The 27,726-nt window shown below is 41.4% G+C and overlaps 1 protein-coding gene across 2 annotated transcripts in view; it reads left to right on the forward strand.

Moving 5' to 3' along the window:
• The window catches only part of TOP1 (DNA topoisomerase I), an 89,753-nt gene that overhangs the window by 17,856 nt on the left and 44,171 nt on the right, over nt 1-27,726 (forward strand). Inside the window, exons 1-2 of one of the 2 annotated variants that reach the window (XM_077335427.1) lie at nt 266-290; nt 19,334-19,436. In XM_077335427.1, the coding sequence (XP_077191542.1) occupies nt 278-290; nt 19,334-19,436 (116 nt within the window). In that variant the 5' untranslated portion in view covers nt 266-277. Of the gene's footprint in view, nt 1-265; nt 291-19,333; nt 19,437-27,726 lie in introns of those variants that run through there. The other variant, XM_077335426.1, reaches the window with a different exon arrangement.

Below are 27,726 nucleotides of genomic sequence, written 5' to 3' on the forward strand. Positions count from 1 at the left end.
ATTAACAGCCACCAGGTATGGGAGTTGTCATCTTACCTAAACGGTCTAAAAAATGCTACTATGCTAATAGGAATGTTCATGAATTATGACATACGTCTAAGATACAGCAATATTGGTATCCCTGATTTGTGATGGTGAGGAGAGGGAGGCTGAGTGCATTGTGACTTGCCTGGGTGAGATCATAGTTGATCTCCCTTAACTGTTGGCAAATTGTCACTTTTAAAGCTTGCAGTTAGAAGGGATGAAATGGTCTCATTTGCTCCACTCTGGGAACTCTATGATGCCACCAAGTATGAGGCCCGGATTAGGCAAAGGCTGACGTTATCACAGAATATTCTGTAGGACTTTCTTTGAGGTGTCTGATACCACTTCTGTCAAGAAGAAAGGAAGCTACTTGACATTTTGTGGGGCTGTGTAGGTGAAATGAAGAAAATTGAGTAGGTGGAGAACCAAATGCGAGTTAAGTGCATCAGAGAGGTAGCCACAATTCTCTCCCTCCCGAAGATCAAGTGAGAAGCTTATGGGAAGAGGAGAGAACAAGTGGGCATGTTTGTTGAGGGAACAGAAGATAGGTAGAGACTTTGTTCTTTCTAGGCTTAGAAACACATATCTGGTTACCACTGTCACCTGGTGGCCAACATTCCATTCTTGGGCAAGGTGCTGAAGTACACAGCTTCATGCCATCCAGGATGGGACTGATTATCTAGAACTATTTTAATCCAGATTCAAGCCTGAGCTTGGAAGACAAATTGCTTTGGTCAACCTAATACACCCAAATTGATTCTCTTGAACAATCAATGGTTTTTGATACATTGAGCATGGTATCCTTCTGTACTCTGCCCAACATAAACAGTTTCTAGTTTTGACATGTTGATGGATCGAGATCTTCAGTTGGAAGCTCAGATGTCTCCTGTAGCATATAGTGCTTTTCTGTCAGCTTTGGCTACAGCATTTCTTTAAAAATGGATCTTCTGGCCACAATCAACCATGCTCTGATCACATCTACTTAAATGAGCTTTGTATGGGGTCTGCTTTTGAAAACTGTTAGAAAACTTCAGCTTGTTCGAAATGTGGTGGCTAAGCTATTATTGGGGACTAGATGCTAGAATCATCTCACACCCTTACTAAAAGATCTGCATGGACTGGCTCTGCCCCTTTTTTACAGGTCCCATTGAAAGAGCTGATTCTTATATTTTTAAGGCGCTTCAGAAATTAGGGGCTATGGTACTTGAAGGATTATCTTCTCTGCCTAAACACTGTTATATGCATTGTATGTACTGTACTGTATTGTATTTATAAACTGCCTATCTTGGCACAGCCAAAGTTTAGAGATAAGTGGGAACCAGAAATTGGGTGTTTCCATTGGTGGTGTCTCTTTTTAGAAATGTCCTTGCTCTTGAGGCTTGCCTGGCATCTACTTTTCTATCAGTACCAGGCAAAAACATTTTTTTAGCCCAGGCTTTTAACTGAAGTATTTCAGCTTTTTCAGCCCGTTTTTATGGTTGGCTTTTAGCCTGAAGGTGGTTTTCATGTATATCCTTTTTAGGCTGCTTAATGCTCTTTTTATACTTCTGACAGTCTCTTATTGTGGTGGGGACATTGCAGGATTTTATTGTGTTATTATCACTTTGTGAGCCGTCTGGAGCAGATCTCTGCAGAGGTGACATGGAATATTTTTAAACAAATCAGTGGCTGAAATGTGAATAATAGTGTGGAAGTAACCTCTGGCAATCCACGGTAGTGAAGATGAGCCTGAGTCTACAATTGTCGCGAGCAAACTTCACAGACTTTATGAATATGCACCCATCATGCATGAGCTCTCTTAATACCTGCAGGCAAATTCCCTATTTTGGCAGTTGCATCATCAGTTTGAATAATGTCGTGTGGACTGTGTGTTAAGAATTGGTATTGAAAAGAGTAGCCTGGTGTTTTCTGCAAGAGTCTAGCTGTCCCTCTAACTGACAGGAAGCAACCAGAATGAAGACAACCTTTTCGCTTCCCTCCACACACTCTTTTATCTGCTGTAGAGCAAGCAGTGAAGGGTGTTGATAAGGGATCAGTGAACTAACTGCATCCACCCCTGGATTTTCTGAACTCCAGACAAAGACCTAGCAGCCGTACTATGGAATGCATCCCAAGAATCTCCCGCCTTTCTACAGCCTTTTTCACAATCTGGGATGGGGAAGTTAATCCGTCTTCTGATTCACCCTGCTAAGTTTGAAATCTGAAACATTTACTTAAAGGAATTATATATGGAATTATGTGTTTCTGCCTGTGTTCTTAAGGCAGCTAGCCACAGGGAAGTGTTTTCAAACCTTCTTGAAAGCTGGGCAGTCTTCTATCCCTCAAGCTGAAGAAGTAGTGTTGCATTGGGGAAACCTGCTGCTTCATTTGTTGTAGCGTGGCCTGGCAAGGTTCAAAGGAATTCTCTGTAAGAACTCAAATTGTTGCTGTACAGGGTGGGTTACTTTAAAACAAACTGTCCTAATGTCATTGTTTTTTGTTCCTTGGCTTTAACCCACATCCCCCATTGCACAGAGAGAAATCTGCTGTAGGAGTTGCATGTTGTGGTGTCTTCTGTGGATTTGTGTGTTGTCCTCTCAATTGCTTCAGATTCTGCTCCATTTCTCTCCTTCCAAATTTGTTTTGATGAGAGCAGATGCATTCTTGAACACATGAAGCTGCCTGATGCTGTGTCAGGCCAGTGATCTATCCAGGTCCATGATCTGCTCTGACTATCAGTGGCTCCGGTAAAAATCTTAAATGGCACTTGCTACCTGATTCTTTTTATTGCAGTTGCAAGGAATTGAACCTGGGGCCCTGTACCTGGGCACACCAGGTACTCTTCCCAGGTATTTGTTGATAGGAAATACAGCTTCAAGAATGAGTGGCTTAGATAGACAAGTAGCTGGAATATGTCTAGCCTGTTTGTTCCTTTTCTGGCATTATTACAGGATTTTTCTAATGTATCCTCACAATATGTATTGTAAAGGTGAGGCAAGGAAAGCAGCTTAAGGTGGGGGTGTGTGGTGGGAAACCAGTGGTGAAGAGAAAGGTTTAAGCTAGGGGTAGTCAAACTGCAGCCTTCCAGATGTCCATGGACTACAATTCCCATGAGCATTCACTGGCAGGGGCTCCTGGGAATTGTAGTCCATGGACATCTGGAGGGCCGCAGTTTGACTACCCCTGGTTTAAGCTCTCCACCCCACAGTGGAGACTCGGCTCCAGATTCCCCTGATGCTATTTTTCTGTAAAACAAGTCTGGGACCCATGGCTTTGGAATATAGAATTAGGATTGTGCACTTTGGCCGCTGAAGCAGCCATTTGAACCTGAAGTGCCGCCCCCCCCCCCCCCCCCGCGTGACGGTGCTGGCTGGTTTGGGCTCAAACAGCCACTTTGGCGGCCGAAGCACACAGCCCTATACAGAATCAAATATAGCTACTTCAAATTGAAAAATCACATTTTAAAGGTATATCACATTGGCCGATGGGATTCTAGTATGCCAAAAGAAAGATGAGGAAATATTTTCATGGAACTGAAGGGTTCTTAGATATGCTACACAACTTGAAATTATAGGGGTGAACAGCTGCCAGTTATCTGAGTATGAAATACATATACATTTAATCAAAGAGAGTGATTAAATGTATAATTCACCGCTAGAGGATGTAATGATGGCTACAGGAATAAACAGTTTTAAAGGGGGTTGGATTCATGGAGGAAAATTCTATGACTGAGGGGAACCTCCTCGTTCAGAGGCACGAGTCTTCTGAATCCCAGAGCCAGGAAACAACATCAGGGGAAGGTCTCAGCCATGATGCTGGATGTCCAGAGGAACTGGTTGGCCACTGTGTGAGGTAGGTTGCTGGACTAGATGGACCATTGTTCTGATCCAGCTGTGCTCATCTTACATTTGTATACCAGTGAACTAAAACAAATTGTTTTAAACACTCTAAACAGCTATATAAATGCCCAGTAAAATGAAGAGGTTTATTTTTTAACAGGCTGTCTGTACCTTGCAAATGTCGATGCCCCGTAAGAGGGGAGAGACATCAAAAAAAGTTTCAGGTTGCCTATCTAAAGTCTTTCTGGTTTTTTAAAAAAATAATTCTTTGTTTATTTTTTAATAACAGGGGGCATTTGTAAGTTTGTGCAGCCTGAAATCAATATATAATGAGTTGTGAGACTTGGTAACATTTGCTTTGCAGAGCAAATGTTAGAACTTTGCTTTTAAAACTTCTCTAGAAACTTAAAGCAATCTGTAGACTTCTAGTTTATGAGTGGATTTATTTGTGTGTAGTCTGTCAAAACCAGGTTTTTTTTCAGTCTGAGATCATGGTGGTAGCAATAATGTATTTTGCAAACTGTGTGCATGCTGTAGGAGAGTTGTTAGCATGCCCTGAGGATAATCAAGTAACTGAGCTCCTGTGAGTTCAAAGTACTCCCATGGAAGAGGCTACCTGGCGTATCTGTTCATGGTTAGTCGTACTCCCCTTTCTTCCTTCTCAGTAGTTTCTGCTAGGGTATGCATTCAGCTTATCTGAACTGAAAAAAGACCTGTAAAATACAAATCAGGTTCAGCTGGATTTTTTTCTCTGTTTTTTTCAACTACCCAAAATGGCCAGACTGAAAAAATCTGGAAATAGTCAGGATTCTTTGAGACAAGATAGATGCAGTTAGAGAGCATTTAATAAGCTCTCAGTCCTTTTCAGTGCCTTTAGATTGACCTCTCTGCTTGGAGAAGGCATTTAAATGGACCACGAGCCCTTTAGATGCCTTTAGAGTTCACTCTTGCACCACCACCATGGCTTGCAGAAGGCATTTAAATTTTAAAGAGTCTCCATTGTAAAAAATGGAGGATGAGGAGTCCTTCTTTGAAGGCTCGTAAAATTGAACTGCTGATCCAATATTTTTGAAACTTGGGGAGCTATTTGAGGAGAAGCAAAAACAGCCCTCTCCCAAGCCCCAGATATACCTGGATTGATATTTCATGGGGACCGCTGACTGTAATGGTCCCTATATGCTATAATAGCACCAGAAAATGGCATTCCCAAATATTACTGAATCCAGATACCATACTGGTATTGGGATTTGGAAATATCAGGAAATACTGATTCAGTATTCCTGAAAAACACTAGCATGTTTGTTTTTTGCACACCCCTAATCTCTGCAGGAGAGTGGCAGTCCTGATGAATCCCTGGAATGAAAGGATCCTTTAGTCCAGTGGTCCCCAACCTTTCTGAGGTTGGGGACCTTTCTGAGGTTGGCGCCCGCGTGCCGCGCCCATGCATCGGGCCACGCCCGCGTGCCGCACCCGCATGCCACGCCCGCGCATCGTGCCACGCCCACATGGGCGCGGCCGGCCCTGCTTCCCTCTCCCCGCCCTCCCGCAGTAAGAAGCTTCCCGGGCCGCAAGCTTGCGGCCTGGGAAGTTTTTTACTGCGGGGAGAGGGAGCCGCGGCCCAGCACCGGGCCACGGCCCGCAGGTTGGGGACCACTGCTTTAGTCACTTAAGGCGTAGAGAAATCACAAAGAATAGTTCTGGCAAAAACATGGGAAATGGTGTTGGGGGATGATGCACATTTCTTCTACACATTCCAAACCTATTTTGCGCATTATCAAAGCAGGTATTCAGCTTTTAATTAAGGAAATAAGTGTTTTTCGTCAATTATTTAAGGAACAAGCAGTATAAAATAGTCCAAGGATTGCTTGGATGCATTTGAAAGCAGCAGAGGACAATCCACTTTATGGAGTACCGTTTTGTAATCATATTGTGTCCTATCAAGACCTTGTGAAAGAGCTCTGTAACTTGTTTTATTAGTGTGTTTCCTATCCTTGTTCTAGCAGTTGCTTTTTAGAAACAAATTCACACAACAATTGACTTTTTCTCTTGCTCAGTTAAAATGAATTTTGACTCCCTCAAAATTGTGGATTAAAAATCATCTCCAAGATCTTACCTTTGTGCATGCAGGAGAGGGGCTGCTCTTTGCTCCCAGCCCCCCCCCTCCCCCATTTATTCCAAAGCAAAGCTGGAAACGAAGGAGCTTCAGGTGATATGTTGGGATGTGACTGACACATTAGCAGTGTTTAGAAAGCTCGATGGCTACTGCTGTGTTCAATGTCAGAGCATTTTTCTTTCTGCACTTGCCTTGCTGCATGACCTTCATCCTGTAAATGGCTACCGAGAAGCCCATTAAGGTTTCACTTTGTGATTCTCAGAAGCAGTTGGGCTCCTTCTTACAGTTGCTCTTAGACAATTGATGCAATATGCCTCACTCTCCACCTGGCTGTAGACTGTCACTGTATCTGCTTGGCTGCTACTGATTTGCCCTTCACTATGGTGGCATTTAAGAACATTTGACAATCCATCGGAAGGAAGCTTGTGCCGTATTTCTCTGCCGCCTCTCCCCTTCTTACCATTGGAGTTCCAGAACAGGCAATGAAGAATAGGATTGTTTTAGATTTTTTTAATTGTATGCTATAGTTATATGTATTTTATTCCACTGTATGTTTTAGCATGATATACCTTGCCCTGAGTATGCAGAGAAAGGGTAAGTAAATAATAATTATAATAATAAATATAATGTTGTGTGCTTTGTGGAGCATGTGTATGCAGAATATGAATCAATGGGCTTTGACTAGAGTAATTCAGCATAAGATTGCACCATCAGTTCAGTAGAATAGCTTAACTCATTTAAGGAAGGGTCCAAATCTTGTTTGTCGTCAATTTAAGCACAGTTCAGCTAGTGGAGGGAGCCTGGCCCCCTCCCCTTCTTTTGCAGATTTCTACATCACTCCTAGGTGTCCCCGAGGCAGTATTTCCATGGGCATGTTGGGGTAACAACAGGAAAAATTCTGTAGGATGAGTGGAACTTTGGATTCAGCCCTTCAAGTTCAGACAAAACAAGCCCTGAGCAGCATATTATTCTGTTGGCTAAAGGCTGTTAACCGGAATGAAAAAGGTCATTTCATATGCTGCATTTAAAAATTCACACTAAAAATATCAAGAGACTGTGGCAAACATTGCGAAACGGATGTGCCACATGGGTATATTTCTCAGGAGGTCATGATTGAGGCAGCTCCCTGTAAGGTTTACATACATATCCCATGAAATGGTCACATTAGGCAGTAAAGCAGGTTGTATGATGGGTGCCATGTCTTGGCAGCTAATAGCAGAAATGCTTTTCATTGTCAGTCTCAGCTTTTTTTCCTTTTTTGGGATGGGGAACATGAATGGAAAGAAAACAGCTTGGTATTCCATGTGTCTGTTACATGATAGCTCAGCTGAACATTCAGATACCAGAATGTGATTTGGTACGTACAAGCAGGATTAAATTTTACTTTTTAAAGCTTGAATATATATTCAATCCCATGCCTGGTTTTAAAGATGGGAGGAGAAAAAGTTAAACTCAGTGCCATATGATACTTTAAAAACGGAGACACTGGATTGAAAGCTGCTGTGCATGTTCAGAACACCTCTCTGTGATTTCATTTTGTTCCCCCAGCTTGATCCCATATTCATTTTCAAAGGAGAGCAAGAAAAGATGTGTTAGAAAAAGATATAATACAGCATCTTTCCTGAGTGTTGAGAATGGAACGAAATGTCATGTGTATGTAGGACACAAGTCTTTGTTTTGAGGTTTGTACTCCTGGTCAGCTCCTGTACTCATTCAAAGTGAAAGGCAGGGATTAAAATGCAGAATAGATTATGATAAGTGGAGGCCCGCAAAAGTCACAGGGGAGGAATCCCAGCCCCTCCCCCTATTGTTGAGCTAATATGTGCAGGTCAAACTGCTCACCAAAATGCTCCCAAAGCCCATTTGGTCATTGCAGCAATTTGCTGCTCAGAGCCTGGAATGGTTTCTAGCGTCCACTGGGCCTCGAGTGGCTCCTGGTGTTTTCTGGTGCTGTGGCCAGACCCTCAAGAGCTCCTGGCATTCACCAATGCAAGGCCAAGCTCAGTGCAACTCTCATGCATTCACTGGCAATCTGTATGGTTTGGAGGACTGTAAATGAATAAATAATACTTTTATCTTTAAAACTATTTAATGTATTTCAAAGAAAAAAATCATAGCTTTTGGGTGCATTTCCCTTAATTATTCCCTTAAGCCTTTAATATTTCCATTGAAAATCCAGGAGGGATAGTTCCCCCCCATCCCCATTTTTTTTTCTTTTCTTAGACCTTGACATCTCTGGTCCTTGTTTTGGCAGTGCTGCTTGCATGTTAATAGCAGCCAATATTGATGCCATATATCATGTCTAACAAACATATTCTTGTTACTTGGTATATGAAACCGTTAATCACTTGTTAGCCCCTAATCAAACTGAGTGACAATTTCTTCCTGGCAAGATATATGAGAAATCTATTATTCAAAATGGCCAGTGATGTATCTACCACAATGCAAATAATCCTGTGGAATTCTCAGGGCCACATAGGTCTTCTTTCTCTCTCCCTCCTCTCCTATACATTGGGGTGAGTGCATTGAGACAAAGGACATCCTCATTTGTCCTGAGGATGGTGCTTTAGATTTACCTTGTTACAACCGAAAATTATTTCCCAGATGTACCTGAATTAGCATACTATGGTTTTAATTGGCCCTTAAAACAAAGCTCCCAAACTCTGTTTTGCTCCCAGTTTAGAATCCTGATTTGTAGGACTAATGTAAACCACAGTCCATCAGTTCAGGTATAATGCCATGAATGTAGGAATAACAGACTGTCATACCACATGTAAAAGGAGGAGTGAGGATGTGACCTAATTGTAGAGGTCAAGCTCCTTTACATACTACCAAACCTTAGTTTGCCATTATGTCTGAATCAAGCTACTGTCTATGGAAACTCCGCTTGTTAGTTCCAGTTTAGATGTAGTGAGTATTATGATACAGAATTTGCCCCAGGGATGGGAAGGACACTTAATTACAGCATTGCAACTACCCGATTTCACTTAATGCATTCAGTCTAATTTTATAAAGCAGTCCATGTTTAGAAGTAGATAACTTTCCATCCTTATTACTGGCTGTTAGATTAGTTTGTCATCAGACAGATACTACTTAGGATTTATATAACACTTTTTAACACACAGGAAAATGTTGTAAGGCTGTGTTGTTAAAGAAAACCAGCTCTAATATAGTTCTAATTCTAGTATGCCCCCCCCCCCAGGGAGCAATGTTGGCAAATATTAATTACATCTGAGAGTTACATCCCATTAAAACTGGCGGCTGCTTTCGGTCTACTGGATGTTGCAATATCCTATTTGTGCTCATTGCAATTCTTGTTTGGGAAAACGAAGCATAGAACAAACTCTCCATAGGGGAATTGTGTATACCAGGTAGCTCTCTTAATGTTCTATAGATGTATAAAAATACTGGCATAATTCTGCAGGAACAGCAAGTCCTAATGAAAGCTCTTTCTGTTGCATCCACCTGGAAACATTACTGATTTAAGAAATGTGTGCTGTAAAATCTTGTTTAAACACTAGCGTTCTAGATACTTCCTGAAGGCTTCTTCTTGTCTGAGAGCAGGATTGCGCTCGGTGCCTGCCCTCACTTGTTCTGAAGATGGAGCGTTAGATGTACAACAACTATTATCAATACTAAATACCATAAATTCAATACAGAAAGAGTTAAAATATCTAATGAACCATGCCCAGCCATTCATTCTTTATAGGCTTATTTCCATAAACAATAGTATAATGACGCTATTCATTGTTAGTGGCTAAAATGTCCTGATTACTTTGCAAACTTTAATAGTGACTCCAGCTAGTCTCCTTGTGAAAAAACATTTGTAGATTTACAAGAGCCTCGTGTGTGGTTCTCAAGTGCCTCCATCCCTCAATAAGCCTAAGAAAATTTCAGTGACTTTTCACTCACTCAAGTTGCATCGTAAGGGGATTAGGTTGGTCCATAGAGGAATTGGTCCATGTAGTCTTCTTGACTGAGGGAAACCTCCACATTCAGAGGCACTCAATCAGCCTTTATCAACCTTTGGACTGTGGAGGAACTCCTGAAATATTTTTCAGGCCTTGAAGAACCCCAGAAGTTGTGACTTGCCCCTTTAGAGAAGTGGGCATGGAATTAAGATGTGGGAGTCAGCCAATCAATCATTAATTTACCATTTCCATTTGGGAGAAAGAGACTAGGCCTGTAGGGCAGCGGGGAAAGTGGGCTCCAGTGATGTATAGTGATGTCAGCGATTATCCAAACTTCTGGGAATGGTCCGCAACCCCAGGATTCCCTGGAACCCTGGTTGGGAGTCCCTGAACTAAACCTTTAAATCCCAGAGCCAGGAGGAAACATCAGGGTAAGGTTTCAGCCTTTATGCCCTATTGTTGGCCCTTCAGAAGAACTGGCTAGCCACCTAGTGAGGTGGGATGCTGGACTAATTGGTCGGATCCAGCTGGGCTCTACTTATGTTAAGACCCTTTAGATTTTATCCCAAGACTCCAAAAGCAAGTGGGTGCCAAGAGGCATATTGTTGGGAGCCATGGCACCATATTGTGTATCGCTGGTCTAAGAGAGAGTATTATGGTTGAATATTATTTAACAGGAGCACCGTTCATATTAGCTCAGTACACTGGCAGTGGTAGAACATCTATAACCAAATGTTTTGTGCTCTCTTTTCTTACTTGAGCAGGGATATAGGAAATCCGTGAAAACAATGGCATTATGGGGGGAAACAGTACTGAAATTAAAGAACTTCCTACTTGAGTGCTACAACTAATCCAGCTGTACAATAGGTAGCTTCACACCTAAATGAGATCAATGTTATTGATTCCCATGTTGATTCCGTAGTGTGCTAGCATGGATGTGCATTCCTTTTGAATCCTATGAGTTTAAATATATCCAGTTAGAATGGACATTTAAAATTTTTTGTATATTATTCATAAATCTCTTAACTGGTACTGACTGTATCCTAACTTGTCAATCTGAGCCTAGAACAAAAACATTACTTCAGTTTTAAATTTAGGGTATCCAATTGAAACTGATTTTGTCTATTGTTAATTGTTGCTTAAATAGTACTTAGTATATCTACCTAGAATTATTAAATATTTGGGATTCATATTGGTATTGCTGCTATGTACGTTAAAGTGCATACAGATGTTTATTGCAGCTGTCCTCATGAGAGCAAATGAGTTTGTGAGATACTGGGAAAACTAACTATGGCTCAACTCGGACAATTCTGTATGGTTTGGAGGGACTGGAAATGAGCCACACGTTCATGCTTTCTCTTTCCTCTTTGCTGGTAAACTGCTTTCCTCTCTATTTCCTGCTGGGAGAGCAAAAACCATAGTTTGCCAGTTTGGATATCACAATGAACTATGGTTAGCACTATTAAAAAGGACATAAAAACGGGAGGATTACTGTTTACTCCCAAAACCTTCTCAGTTGCCAAAAGCTGACCATACATGAAGGCCCAGTTGGTGCCTGTTTATTACAGGTCCTAGTTCTATGAGGTGGCTTAATTTGTTACTGAAGAGAAGAGAGCTAGTTTTTTATACCCTGCTTTTCACTACCCATAGGAATCCAAAAATAGCTTACAAACACCTTTACCTTACCCCACAACAGATACCTTGCGAGGTAGGTGGGACAGAGAGCACAGACAGAAGTGCTCTGTGAGAACAGCTGTGAAATTACTGTGACTAGCCCAGGGTCACCCAGCTAGTTGCACGTGGAGGATCAAACCCTGGTTGAGAAAGTCTGCTTTACCTTTTGACCATAAAGTTCTTAATTTTTCTACTCTTTATTTTGTGTCTGTGCGCGCGTATGCACATCTTTCAACCGAAGATATATGTACAATATAGTATAACTGATGAAGACATTAGAAACTATTTATCTCTAAAGTGCAACAAGCTACTCCTTTAAAATTGTTTGAAATAAATATCTATTTGAAACACATTAGCACTGTCTTCAGACTGCGTGTCAACGACTTGATGGAAACTGTTGAACATGTGACCTCAATTTTATGAAGATGCTTGCCAATTGCTGTTCTTTTGTGACAGACAAGTTGTAGAAGTCTGTAGATGATATGAATCAACAGAGCTCCATAAACTAATCTCTCAGGTTATTCTGTATTAAAATTGTCATTTTTGTCCCATTGTATGTAAGATCATGGAGATGACATCTGCAAGAAGTCATATGCATTACCTTTTATATATCCAGTTTTAAGTACGTCATGCTAGAATTATTTTGACAGTTTCTTCCTTTTTTGTGCTGCATGGCAGAGCAGGGATATAGTAGCTGTCCTGGATCTAAGGATCCAGTGATAACAAAACTATATTGTCTTTTTTTCTTTCTTAAAAAAAAATCTATTTAAAAATTCCAGAAATACCCAAATGAGAGTGCTACAATTCTGATATCCCTCAGAGGTGAACCCTTAACCTCAGAAAACTCAGAAAACATTGTAAGAGTCCAATATATAAAGGACTGGATGGATGAAATTATTTACTTAATAGAGAATTTTGTATAGGAGATCAAGGAGGATCACCCACTTCTTGTTCTCAGTTTTTAATATTCAAATGCTAAAGTGTTGTAGTCGCCTCATGTTATTTTACAGTTTTCCTGAACTTCCTTCTCCAATTCTCAAACTCTGTGAAACTGGAGAGCTTTTCTCGTATTCATAGACATAGCTATTATTCCATTCTGTCAAGAACACCTTCCCATTTTTCCCAGGGTTGCTATTTGTTCTATTCACGTATTTTTTTGTTTTTTAACTTAATACACTCAGTGTTTGTAGCTCTTAAATGACAAACTCTTTAAAACTTAATGCATTTAGGGCAGTGGTCCCCAACCTTTCTGAGGTTGGGGACCGGCAGGGCATTGGGGCGCGGCCTGTGGCCCACGCGGGCCACGCCTACGCATCGGCTGCGGCCACGGGCTGCGGTCGCGCATCGGGCCACACCTGTGAGCCGCGCCCGCATGGGCGCGGTCCGGCCCTGATTCCCTCTCCCTGCCCTCCCGCAGTAAGAAGCTTCCTGGGCCGCAAGCTTGCGGCCTGGGAAGTTTTTTACTGCGGGGGGGAGGGGCGGGGAGAGGGAGCCACGGCCCACAGATTGGGGACCACTGATTTAGGGGCTGGGAAACTTATGTAAGGAGTTAGGAGTAAATCTGTCTTGAATCTCTCTATGAAGGCTAATTATGGTTAGTGGTAACTATGTTTATTCTCATGCAAACATAATACTAAGACATCATTAACCAGGTATAGAAAGGTTTCATGGGGGTAGGGGGATCCATGTTTTCATTATTACTGTCTACAGATAAATATGTATGTTCCTGCGGTAGCTTCCAGATATTGGGGAACAGCACTTTTGTGGCTTTGGGTATTGGCCGCAGTTGTTAGATGCATCAGTTACAAAGCCACTGATCTTCTTTCCAGAATAACTTTCTCCTTAAAAGAGCAGCAGTATGTTAACACAGACAAACAGCTCAAAACTTTTGAACCCAGGCTTGCTTTTTATCCTTCAAGGTTTTGTAATTCAATTACCAAAATCGCTCTGCCGTATGGAAGGGCGGTATAAAAATCTAATAACTAAATGTTCTGATTATTTCTACAACAAAACCTAATCCTAACATCTTTGTAGCTTTAATAAAATTATGTTGAACTATTGCACTATTGTGTTTTTTGAAAAATTATGGAGTAGCCCTGTTTGGCATCACCATAACAAGCCCTGCGTTGAGTGGCAGATATTGAGGGTTATTTCCTCCAGTAGTTTAAAATAGCTTAACACAAGGCATGCATAAATATCTATGCAGTCTCTCGATTTGTCTTTTCTTTGTTTAGATTAGAATTTAAAAAATTTAAATTCGTTCTTCGTCATAAGATATCGTAATGCTTGGCTTTGGATTTGATAATAAGACTCTTGCAGTTGTGTGCTTGATGTTTGGAGGAAGTGAGGTATATCGCCAGGTAATACTGGTGGCTAGCAATTTCGAGCCTTGAAACAGTGAGGTGAAATTGCTTTCAGAATGCACTAGCAAAAATAATAAAATAAGAGGGGTATGACCTTGTGAAGGATCAAATATAAATCAAGTACAGAGGCACTGGGCTACCAAGGTGGCAAGCACAATATCCAAAATAGACTTCTGTAGAAGTCAGGGGTGGTTTGCCATTGCCTGCTTCCAACTAATGACCCTATTCCTAGGAGAAATCCCATCCAAATGTTAACCAGGGCCATCCCTACTTAGATTCCAAGATTTAATAAGAGAGGCAGGCAGTGGCAAACCACCTCTTTTCGTCTTTTGATTTCAAAACTATCTGGGTTTATCATAAGTCGGTTGTGGCTAGAAGGCACTTCTCACATACAGAACACTGCTTATTTTATTTTCTTCAGTTAAATCTGAGAAGAAGGCTTTGATCTAAGTGTAAAACTAGTGCCTGAAAATGCAAGCGTAGCTTCTTGTCCAAATAGTTTAACTTTGTTTTCAGTGGAGAGCTGAAAGAAGAAAAGTCTGGGTGCCTGATACTTTGGACTAGATCAGCCTTTCTCAACTTTTTTACCATTCAAAACCCCCTGAAACATTCTTCAGGCTTCAAGAAACCCCAGAAGTGGTGCAATTTTGCAGAATATGGTTGGGAAGCATAGCTGTGTACACCTGGGGTCCCTCCCTTTCCTACCGCTTCCAGACCCGTCATTGGCCACAAGGGGGGGTCACTATGACCATATATGGTTGACACCCAATTAATTCTTAAGACATTTTAAAATATATATTAAGATTAATTCAATCTCAGTGGTTCAGGATACCCTTCCAGGTCCATGAAGAAACCCCAGGATTTTACAAAACCCTGGTTGAAAAAGCCTGGAATAGACTGTGAAAGGAAAAGAGCAATTTCACATTTCCACTTCTTGATGCAGATGACTGTTGGAACATGTACATCTCTCAACCCCAAGAATGAACTGTCTTGGGCTCCAAAAGCTGGAGGAAGTGGGGAATCTGTCAGAATCTGCATGTAACATATCTGCATATGTATCAGTTTGTGTGCTATTAAGTATGAGCACATGTGTTTGATATCTAAGTGTTCTGCCACCTTGCACTAGCCTGTTTTATCCTCTTATGAGGGAGGACACTTTTGTATGTCAAAATATGTTTGTATTCTGGATGCTGTTTATGTAAGAGACTGACCCTCCAAATATACCCATCTGTGCTATAAAAGTTTGTTTTTTGGTATTGAAATCTGAACACTGCACAATGTACTGCATTCCCTCATTATTTTCTTGTGCTTTTCAACCTTGCTACTGCCAGCCTGACTTATTTCATTATATAGACAACTGTCTACATAACTTCCTCTAATAATGATTTGTTTATAAAACCACCACTAAACAAGTATTTAAAGCCAGGCTCATAGATTTCCCTGAAGCAAGAGGCCTTAAGGATCTTGAGTGACCAGTAATGGTCTTCATTTCATTCTTCATACAATCTGTGTTTTTATACAATTTTCATGTTCTTCATACAATCTGTGTTGTTATACAATGTTCTGTGACAGCAAACCCATTTAATATGAAGCCTATTAAGGCAAAAGTAGTTTGTGTAATGTTGACAGGCTGGTTTGAAAGGTTACTTGTCTTTAATTGCTGCAGTGGCAACATGCTGTGGATAAATCCATGTTATATGCTTTACCATTGCTTTAGTAAGCTGCTAGACCACAGCATAGTGCAATTGTGTCCTTTTCCAGGCATTTGAAAATCATATTGATTACTGTGAGTGTGTTCTCCCAAGGCCACTGCGCAGATCATAGTTCATCAGTCCCAATGTGTGGTTTTTACTAGCTGCTGGTTCAAATGGTGGGTTGTGACCAGCACAGGATTGCAAATCTTTCCTAATTTTCAACCCACATTTCCAACCATGGGGATATTTATTCCTGGGTTCACATGACTCATACAGAGTAATAACCATGTGGGTCAGAAAAGAGGGGCAAAGGCCCAAAATTTGTCCTTTCCTCTTCCATCTACAGAGCTCCACTTCCAACTACAGAGTTTCATTGATGGAAGAGGGAGCAAGGGTGATTTTGTTGCTTTCCCCCTCTCCAGTGCAGCCTCCCAGCCCTTTTGACTATAATTCCATGTTATCCTGTGATCCTAGGAGTAAATCTTCTTGGGATTGAAAATGGCTGCTGGGTGGAGAGGTCCGTACTGAAGATCCTTGATAGTCATTTCTCATTTACTCCAATCCATAATATGAGGTTTCCCTTCTTTAAGAAGTGGTGGAGGGTTTTCTTTTGGGGGGGGCAGGGACACTCAGCCAGTTGATAGTGACAGAGCGTAGGGCTCTTTTGGGGGTGTAAGCAGGGAGGTGGTCTCTCAGGTATACTGGGCCCAGACTGCACATGGTCTTGAAGGTGACCAAAACCTTAAGCCTGATCCGGAATTCCACTGGGAACCAGTAGAATTGTTGGAGTGATGGCCAGATATGTACACTCCATGGTGTATTTGTGAGGATCCTGGCTGCGACATTCTGGACCAGCTTACAGTTTCCAGATCAAGGTTAAGGGAAAGCCTACGTAGAGCTAGTCGCAGAAGTCTAGTCTAGAGGTGACCATCGCATGGATCACTGTGGGTAGATGTTCTGGGGCTAAGTAGGGCACTAGTAGCTTGGCTTGGCATAGGTGGTAGAAAGCCTGCACTACTCATGACCTGTGCCTCCATAGAAAGGGAGTCATCAAGGAATCACACCCTTCTGGCTGAGTGAGCTACTGATAGTTGCACTCAGTCCAGTTTGGGTAAGCGCACTTCCTCATTTGGATCGTTCCTGCCCAGCCACAGGCCTTCCATCTTTGAAGGGCTGAGCTTCAGACAACTCTGCTTGAGCCACCTCGTTTCCACTTCCAGGCATCTGGCTCAGGGTTCAGAGGGAGAATCAGAGCAGCCATCCATTAGGAGGAAGAGCTCGGTGTCATCCGCGTCATCTCAACCAGAATTTAAAATCACTACTTGAAACTTGTTTTAAATTGTCTTAATTGGTCACAATCAACCCAAAATTGATTCCAGTGAGATCTCATTTTGTTTGGTAGGTGCTGAGGCAAAGTGGGGGGGGGGGGTCAAGTTGGAGATACATTTTAGTTCTTTGAATTCTGGTGCTTGGCTTTTTCTGTTTCACTAAAGTCCTTTAAAGTGATGTCAACTTTTCTTTTTAAATGGAGCTAGAACTATGATGCCCATACATTGTTCTTTTAAAATGAATTACAACAGCCACAACTGTGTAGTGTCACAAACTAGCTTTGATATTCAGTTACATTCAGCAGTCTTTGTGCCTGAGTTCCCTATCAGATGTTAAGACTAGCTACTTTTGTTGTATGGGCTGGTTTAAGTGAAGGCTGTGTTTTACCAAATTTAAGTCCAACAAAGATTTATTCAAGGTGTGAGCTTTCGAGTGCAGGCACTCTTCAGACTAAATGAACAACCATTAGAACTGGCTTCCACGTGCATGCGCATCCGCCTCTCTCCCAGCTGGCCACTCTGCACTGAGAGCGCATGCCTTGAATAAATCTTTGTTGGTCTTAAAGGAACTATTGGACTCTATTTTAGTTTTGAGTTAGTCAGACATTAGATTAAATGGGAGGAACTAGGAAGGTGAAAATACATAATAAAGTATTGGCAGTAAGATTCAGGTGGGTAGCCGTGTTAATCTGAAGCAACAGAACATAGTTTGAGTCCAGGGGCACCTTGAAAACCAATAAAGTTTAATTCTAGTTATAAGCATTTGTGTTTACACATACTTATTCAGATACAACTGTCATCGCTGACCATTACATATAGGTGGTAGGGTTAGTTGCCAGGAAAGGCTAGTTGGAATCAAGATGCATCAGTAATTAAGTAATAACTAAGTAGGCTTTCCTGGAAATTATATGTAGTGGTAGATGAAATCTGTTTCAGTGTATCTGAAGAAGTGTGCCAGCACTGAGAAACCTATACCCAGAATGAAACTTTATTGGTCTTAAAGGTGCCACTAGAATCCCACTTTGTACTGTATTGTTAGTAAGGTTGTAGGTATCATGAAATGTTCTCCTGAGATAAATGGTAAGCACTGGCCAGTAGAGGGTTCTAAATAGCTGTGGAGAACATGCCTTTCATGTGGGTTGATCTTATCTTTCTTGAGTTTTCTAGAGATTGTATGCCCAGATATGGCTGTTGAAATCACTATTATTTGTCAATTTGCTATTGAGTGTTCGTTGTGTAAAAGGCAATGCTCCTATTTGACTCTGGGCTGACAAGCTGGTCTGTTGACTCATTTGGTCTTGTGAGTTGGGCAGGCACAACTAAATACAGTCACTTACATGAAACTAAGGATGCCACAGTATAGAGGGCAGTTTGCCTTTTTATCATTATAGTGTATTTTGTTAGGGACGAAGTAAGGCCTGGAGCAAGAGATATTTTCCTGTTCATCTAACTTAGACTAACTTAGGCTAAAGTCTTAGGTGAGGTTGCCAGATGGGGGAAATCCATCAGAGGCCATTTAATAGGTTTATTTTATCATTGACTTATAGCTGTACATATCTCTCATTTTTACACTAGAAAAGCATTACCTTTTATCCTGCTAAGACAGGGATGCAGTGGTGTTCAATGCAATGTTGTTCAACATCGGGGTTGAATCCATCCAACTTTCTCACTCACCCAATTCCCTCCTTATTATGCTGCTGCCCCATATGGCTTTTGTCCAGGCCCATCCTATGATCTACTGTGTATCTTTTTAGATGAGGGGACCTCCTCCTTCCCTTTTCACCTGTGGAAAAGCTGGTTGGGGGAGCAAGCATGTGAAGAATAGCAGGACATGGGAGTTCTTTTGAATGTTTTCAAATGTTTGCATGATCCAGAATCCTGGCATATATCCTACCTTAGGGTGGAGGAAATCTGTATGAGGAAGAGTTACCAAAGTTGGAGGACATCTCCTTAGGGGACTGCTTAACACTTTGCTAGTGGAGTGTAAGATGTTGTGGTGCTGGTGCCACTGTGGACTGATAGATGAACCATTTCTAACAGGAAAGCTAACTTGTTCGCTCACAGAGAAAGTGGATCTACTTTCAGACATGTTAAAGAATAATGCAAAAATCTTGAGCTCTGATCCAGACTACAGTGCTACATACTGTATTGGCAAGTGCCTTGCTACTTAGTATGTTAAGTGGTGCCAAAGCTACTCAGTGGTTCATAGAGTAGGTGAGGGATTCAGGGTGGGACAATGTTCATGAATCTGCCTTATGGAAAGTGTCACATGTGTAAATGCTGCTGCACTGAAGTGATATTCAGTTTTCATGCTGGGGTATATGTTGCAGCCAATACAAAAGCAGGTGGTGGGAAATCGCTATTATTTCTTGACTTAAGTTTTTTTTTGCTGTTTCTTCTGCCTGCAGATACTCACAAACATAAAGATAAACACAAAGACCGAGAACATCGACACAAAGAGCACAAGAAGGACAAAGAGAAAGACAGAGAAAAATCTAAGCACAGTAACAGGTGAGACATTAGTTATTGTCAGTGAATTGTCATACAGATATATAAAACTATGCTTACTGAAATTTGATTGAGTTTAATGATGCCTAAATATCATGCAAGCCTTACCAGAAACAAGTCAGCTTGCTTCTGTAGGGCTAGGCAATTCTGAGTTCCCTTCCCACATACTTCATGAAGAACTCACCTCATGAGTGAATGCAGGCCTAACATAATACAACCCTAACTTCATAAGGAAGTCAGTTCATAAGCAACATTCTTCTGAAATTCTGTTAGTTGATGAGGATGAAATTCTGTAGGTTGGTGAAGGCAAAAAATGTTTTATGAAGCAGTGCAGTTTGTAAACCGAAATAGTGGTGCCATCAATGTTACAGACTTTTTTTTTTTTGGGGGGGGGGGGGTCTGATTTCAAATTTAAATAATGTAAGTATTTAATGTCTGCAAAAGAAGGCAAATGCCCTGTGTCTATGTTTCATATCCTACATTTAGCCCATCTAAGAATATTTGATTTGTAGCATAATAGCTTAGACAACTGTAGCAGCTTTTAGTGCTTCCCCTGTTAGGTGAAAGAGGAGACAGTTTCCTGGTAGTTGACTTTCTCTATTTCCCAGGTTTCCATATCAGTTGGTGACAATTTCTGTTAGCAGATGTTTAATATACCATTAAGTGATAATTGTAAACATTCTTAATTATCTTTCATAGGATTGTAAATGTGTTTTTTTCCCCTTTAGCCCTAAAACCTGTGAATAAATTCTAGGTATTCTGTGGTATGTAAAAAGTGTATAATTTTGCTTTTTCCTACCTCCATCTACAGAATTGTGTGTTGCGTTTTTGTGATGACTTAATCTGTGGCCAATTTTAACATTTTGATATCTTAGTCTGAAATTCGTACTTGAATACATTTTCATAAACTTTAATTTTGTTTTAATTTGTGCATGATGAGAGACATTTGCAAGCCAAGATTGTTTCAGAGCTTTATGACATTCGCAGATGTCTGAGTAGTGCTTGTGAATGCCTTGGCTAAGCAGTTATGTATTTTACTGCTTTCTCAAACCCTGGTAACGTTTCTAGTTTCAAGTGTGCAGGATCCTTATCATGATGTGTATGTGTATTCCTCATTGCATTTGTAGATTCTTGTAAAAACTATGTGTTTCATCTTTAAACTAAGGCCTTCAAATTGTTCCTTGAAGGGTTTCTAATTACCAGTACGGTACTTGTCTAATTTAAGCCACTTGCAGTCTCACCCTTTTCAATAGATTCTCTTCATGGACTGTGGGAAGAAAAATGGTCAATGCCACCACTGTGCCTTTATGAATAAATGATTTTTCCTGGTCATGGACAATTTTACTTGTGACCTGGCAAATGTGTCTTTAAGGCCCATTATGCACGGAGGGGAAGGTCCGCATTCGGGGTGGAATGGTATCGCCTAAAATCACCGATAACGCATGGCGCCGGCTGCAACTGGCTGCAGATTTGGTGGATGCCGCCGAAAAAGCCATGTTAGCGAAACACGGAAGAAAGCGGAGCTTCCGGGTGACCAGGACGCAACCAGAAGCGGCACCGGAGTAGCCGCATGCATAATCAGTTACTCTGGGTTTTGCGGCCGTTGCGTCCCGTCCTGTGTGTAAGCGGTTTGCTTCGCTTCTCCCCCCTCCGCATTTTCCATGTGACCCACAATCGCCGTTTCAGCGGCCATGCATAATGGGCCTAAGTGAAACTTTGCCTACGTAAGGAAGTTTTAATTATTATTTATATATACGGTCACACTGAAAGCTATGCTTCGGCTTTGGTACGATGACATCTTAAATGAATACGTTTAAGCAGGGGTAGTCAAACTCCAGCCTTCCAGATGTCCATGAACTACAATTCCCATGAGCTCCTGCCAGCATTAGGTACGTTTAAGTGCCTAATCACCCACCACCTCTTGAAAAGAGGTTCCTTATCTGGCTGTATTCACAGAATGATCTTCATGAACAGATGAACACAGTCTAGACTTCGATCAGCCTGGGGAGGTAAAATCAAAACTGAAGGTTGTTGAGAAGCTAGCTGCTAGACTTCGCATAGACCGTTTATGCACTGGAGGTTTCATGCCAGGCTGCAGGCTGGAGTTTTAGTCATAGCAGGTTGCCCTACCTCTTCCTGCACCCACATGGGGGAATACTTGGCCTGGGGCACCTCATCCGCCTCCAATTTGTGCTCCTGCATGAGAGCTGGGGCACTGAAGTTCCCAGTGCATAAACGGTCATAATGATACATGCTGCTGTTGCTGCTCTTCCATGCTCAAGCAGATTTTCTGTGCCTTTCTCCACTTTGCAGCACACCCATATGAAATGACTTATATTGCATGTTCATGAGCTATGCATATGTAGTCAGTGGAAAAGACAGAGACCCCTTAAGGGAATGAGGAGAGATGCTTGGAGCAGAAAAAATGATACCTAGTATTTTAATTTGGCTCTGTAACTATAGCAACAGTTTTTGGTATTTTGCAAAGTCACAGTGTATCTAGAAGTGTGGTTCTGTAATGCCTGACGATTCAAGTGCGCGTTTTGTACATCAGAATGACTACATTTCCTGTGCCAGTACCTCACAATGCAAAGTGAAAAGGTGAATTTTTCATGTTTTACTAGATCAGTTAAAGTGCCTTCAGTGTATTTCAGGCTTTCAGTCCCCAAAGGCTGGCTTTAGGTTCCTTGTTCTTCGTTTATTTATTGAAGGCATTAATAACCTGCTTTTTCATCATTAAGGACCCACAGGCTTGACATCCATTGTTTTATATCATAAGAATGGCATGAGGGGTAGGAACAGCATGAGTTCTAGAAATAAAGGGCACTATTCAGCATACAACCAAGCTTATGGGTGTGGTTTTGTTTTTGCTTCCGAATGCAAGCACTTGAAGAAGCACACAAGTTTTAAGGACTTGCAGCAATTCCAGCAAGGTAGCTGGATCAACAAAACTGACCATCTCATCAGTTCTATATGCCCTTGTATGTGTGAAGAGATGGCTGCCAATGTGGCCTAATTGTGTACAGTTTGGCAGCTTCTCTTTGAAGCTTTGTGCTCAGCTTCTTTGTTTTACAAAGCAAGAAAGTCTAAACATGGTTGGAAGCTGCCAAGCGGATTCAAAGAAAGAGACCCTGAAGGCAAGAAACATATGTCACATTTGACTCACTTTCCTGCTTAATTAATCTCCTAAACAAGGAGTTACAACTTAGCTCTAAGTAGAGAGCCCATCATTGGAAAGTCACACTTGCCTAAGCCTTTCAGAGAGAATAGTGAAGTCTACTTGAAGCAAATACCCTCTTAAGGAATAGCGCTGCCTCAATCTGTGCATGAAATAAAGGGCTGTTTTATTTCCCCCTCACACCCCAACACATATTTTCAAACTACTTGGCTTCCTGTCAGTCAAATCACAAAGCTTTTATGAAAACAATGTACCACTGTAATGGAAAGATAGGTAAAGCTCACTTTAAAACTCCTCATGGTAACAAGAGTATCTTCCACCAAGTGTTATATGCTCTTGTGCACAGAATTATTGGTGGAAGGAGCCTCTCAGATTGCTGTGCTAAATCACATAAAGATTTGAGGTCCCCTTCCCTCCATCAGTCCAGTTGATGTAAAAAGTGTTTTGAGTACTCCTCTGGTGTAAATTTTCAGTTCAGTGGTATCACATTTTATTTATTTAGATTTATTTCCCACCACTCTCGGCCAAGCTGGTTTACAGTGGGTTACAGATTAAAACCATTTTCCAGATAAAACAATAAAATAGTAAACCTTTAAAATACAGGTTACAGATACTACCAGTACAAAACACCGATTGGGTAAGCCAAAGAATCCCCCCCCCTTTAATCCCCATTCAGCTCAGTGAGCCCCGAGTCTAGCCCATGTCGTAGATGGAAATACAGTAGTGCCAGGGGCAGCTGGTGAGATGTGATGTTGCCTCATATGACAGAGACATCCATAGAAGGGGGGGGGGGATCCAATAGATCTTCCGGCCCTAGACTCAACCAAATGCCTGGTGGAAGAGCTCCATTTAATATGTCCTGCAGAGCTGGGGTAGCTTGTCCAGGAACTCATTCCACAAAATAGGAGCTACCAGGTACTCTCTCTGAATAGGAATTCTGAAAATGTGCATGTTAAACAAAATAAACCAATTTTCTCTGAAATGAACAGAGCACATAGCTTTAACCTTGTTCTTAAAAATGTATGTTTTCAACTGGCATTTATCCCAGTGAATCCCTTGACCTTCCCCTAAATCCTATCTATAGTTATCCTAGTAATAACTCATTTTATCTAAACCTGCTGAGAACCAGTAGTATCTGACTGCCTCTCATGCGTGTGTGTGTGTGTGTGTGCGCACACCAACATACTCTGCTGACCTTCTCAAGCAACTCTGCTTACAAGTTGTGCCCAGTCAAAATATGTCTGAGTGGTTTCAATATGAGGAGTTTTGAAGTTTCACCCTGTACACTATCTTAATTCATCAACTATCTATATAGAGGTTCAACGGAGTGGAAATAATGCCCTCTCCCCCCTCAAAAAAACCCCTCCCATGTTACCTAGGCCAGAGTACACCCAATGTGTCAGCTGTAGAGTGTGTTGAACCATCAACTTATTGAATTGTCCCATACATGCCTTAGCTGCAGCTGCATTGGATTTGCTGGCCATAAAAAAAAAAAGACCAAGGCTGCAGGAACCTTGGTAGAAAGACCTAAATTGGTTTAGTCATTGAATCTTCGGGGGGGGGGGGGGGATTGCTGCTGCTGCAAAAAAGAAGGAACAAAGGATGGCTATTGTTTTAATTGTTTTCATTTTTTTTAAAGAAAACCCTTGGTGCTTATGGCATTGGACTATGAAGGGCAATGAAGGAGGAGGGAAGACACATTTGCTATGCTAAAATATTCCAGAGCCACAGTGGTGTGAAGGGAGAATCTGTTTAGTGCATCTGCTGTCCTTCTGGAAGTACTTTATGTTTCTGCTTTCCCCATGTGGTCGTAGAATAAGTGTCTGGTGACAGGTGCATGCCTTCTAACACTTGCTGGCTTTTTCAGTTGTGAAATGACACGTGCTCTCTTGATATCTAGGCAACTGAGCCAAGGAGATATTGTCTTAAAATTGGCTTCCTTGGAACTGGAGTGTAGCCATTGCAGGCAAATGGATACAGTGGTGGCTCTGCAAGGCAAGCTGTAATCCCAGCTGAGCTGAGAATTGAAGTTGATTCATATGGTTTGTTTATGGATTCCATTCCGTGACCATCCACCAGCTCAAGTAGAGAGGAGAAAAGTTAACAGGATGGCGGCTAATGTTCCTAATCATTTCCCCTTCAGCTGAGGAAAAGGAGAAGCTACTGCATACACCACCCGCTCCAGGCTACTGGTGATAAGGAAAAGCGGTTTGGCCACTCCCAGAATAAAGCAAGCCTTTGTTGCTTATCAAAAAGATAATTGTTGTCGCTGCTGGCCTGGAACAGGGGCTAAGCCTGGAGAGCAGCAATGACTTCGTCAGATCAGGGCAAAGCCGTTTCATAGGGTTTGGAAGCCTCAGTTGGTGGAATCCTCTCTCAGCGATTCCAGAACAAGCAGAGGATGAATTAGATCAGGGGTAGTCAAACTGCGGCCCTCCAGATGTCCGTGGACTACAATTCCCATGAGCCCCTGCCAGCAAATGCTGGCAGGGGCGCATGGGAACTGTAGTCCACAGACATCTGGAGGGCCGCAGTTTGACTACTTCTGACTTAGATGCTTCTGAATCTGCTTTGAGAGCTGTTAGTAGGGCAATCTCTGCCATGGGCTTCACTGCTGTGCAGAGGGTCAGCCTTCATAATTGACTCCTTAGCTTGGTTCAAACATGGCACAATGGTTTAATTAATGTAATCATGACAAGAGTGATAATCTGAATGGATCCCTCTCTTATTACGGTTTAGTTAGGGTCCATCAAACTGGGATCTTTACCAGGATCTAATTTCATGCAGTATCTGAAATGAAGACATCCTGGCTTAATCCTTACTTGTTCTCTAGCAGTGCCCTCTGAGGCTACAGAAAGAAGGCAATGAAACCAGCATTTGGCATGGCAAAGCTGATTTTGCACACATTGAATATTTTCTCTACCTTTAAAATATTGCTTGTCTAACTATTGTAACCAAAGTGGCTTTAAAAGGGATTTTTCTTGCTGTTATCAGAGGTTCTGCTAGTCTATGTAATGTTCCTTTGTCACAGAAGACGTGTCCCATTAATCAGAGCAATTTTTCTGTTCTTTTCTGCTGTCTTGCAAAATTAAATCTCTCAAAAGCATTTCTCCCCTCTGCAGAGGTTTGTTTATGGTGACATTTCATATATGTGTGTTCTCTAAATAGATTTTTGTCACTAAGGGAGTTCTTCATGTCTCTGCCTTTTTAGATGTCAATCCTTATAGCTGTGGGGTCCCTGTATTTGTGTCTGAAGCAGGTAACAGGAATTCATGTCAGCTGTGTTAATACTCCCTCAGTTAAAGGAGCAAGTAACATGTAAAACCAGAAGAGGCTTTTCTAGGGGGGAAATGTGGCAAACCCATATACAATGAGATTAAAGGATGGTTGTGTTCTTGCAAGTCAAAAGTGTTTTTCAAGAAATGTGGCACTGCTGACTTCAGTATATTCCAGAATACCCTTCCACATTCCTCCCAGGGAGTCCCCCCCCCCCAATATGCTACAAGACAGTTAATCGCTTAATTTTTTGTAGCATATCTTTTGTGTCCATCTTTCCTCTTTCTGCAACATTGGTAGTTATTGGGGACCAATAAAATGTGCTTGTGTCTTGATAAATAGACTGGAAATAGGAAGGAAGATGTACATTGTCCTTCTGCAGAGCTAGTAGCAGATGGTACATAGCCATTATTAAGTCAGCATCTGTTTGCTTCATGACAGGCAACAGTAAAAATCATACATGGTAACTAGGATGAAGATTTTGTAAATTAACATTTTCAACGCCACCTGCACTGAGAAACAAAAAAAAACCTACTTGTCTTTTCAATAATTATTTTGTTTTTTATTTCTAAAAACGAATGTCATGCATTCAAGCAAACACTTCAGGTTGAACAGAACTACATGCTTGCACTGATGAGAATGTTACTGTGCATCCATATATAATAACAGCCAATGGCAGTTTTCAGTCGAGTAACAGTCCAGTTCTCCCTTGGTTCTAGGACTCTATCCCTGATGGGTAGTTTTCACGGCTGTTGCTAGGGATGCAGGACTAAAAAAGCTCTCACTGTCATTCAAGTGGCCTCTGGCTCCCTGTGATGAGATTGATTAGAATGTGGGTCAGGGTCTTCTGAGTTATGCCCCTTTTAAATAAATAAAAAACACTTCAACTTGCTTTTACACTGTAGTTGGTATGGTAGTTGGTATTCACAGCATTGGTTTCATATAACAACAAGGGCTGGAAGCCTCTATGAAGCATGCACAGCTTGCTACAGATTTTGAAATGGGCCTATCTAGCACGTGGTGGGTGCCAGGGAAGGTGTGCTGGTGTGTGTATGGGAGTGCTCTGAAAAATTAAAATAGGAATCCATGGAGTGTTAAAATTTGTGAATCACCACTCTACCTATATTTTAATCCAGTGCAACATCATTTCTTTCTACTGCATTCTAAATATAAGGATTGTTCTTCCTTGACTTAAAATAAACGCCAACCCAGAGTCTGTTTCATTAGGGCAAGTTTTGAGTGGCTAAGGTGGAGCAGCGATGTATAAATTGTAGCAATTTATACAGGATCACAATGTTCCATGATTTAAAGTGCTATTTTATAGAGAGATTATCGAAGTCTAAGGCCGCTGAAATTAGTGGCATAAATTAGCATTGCATGGCATACCACTTGTGTGTTTTGTTTTTCCCAAAGCCATTATTTGCCCAATTCTCTATTCTGTAAGAATATAAAACAAGGCTGAGAACTGGGCAAATATATTCTGTAAGAATATAAGAGGGGTGAAATTCAAAGAAAAACTTCTACCTGATTGTTGTTGAAGTTTACTAGGTGTTAGAATAACTCATTTGCTTGATATCTTAGGTTAAGTTAATTTGGCAGGCTTTTTGAGGTATATTTTGATCAATACATGTCATTTTAAAAGTCATTGTAATTAAGATACAAGAGATCTCAAAAGCTGTGATTGAGCCAAAACTAAGTACAGTCATAAGTGCACACCGGGAAGGGGGGGTGTTGCAGAGAGTAAACAGTTCAGAAATTGGTCTGAGTTTCATATATTTTTTAAAAATTGGCAAGTTAGCTTATGTTTTTAACATTAGTAAAGTGTGGATGATGCTGGAA

The sequence above is a fragment of the Paroedura picta genome, chromosome 4, assembly GCF_049243985.1.
Source record: "Paroedura picta isolate Pp20150507F chromosome 4, Ppicta_v3.0, whole genome shotgun sequence".
Taxonomy (NCBI): domain Eukaryota; kingdom Metazoa; phylum Chordata; class Lepidosauria; order Squamata; family Gekkonidae; genus Paroedura; species Paroedura picta.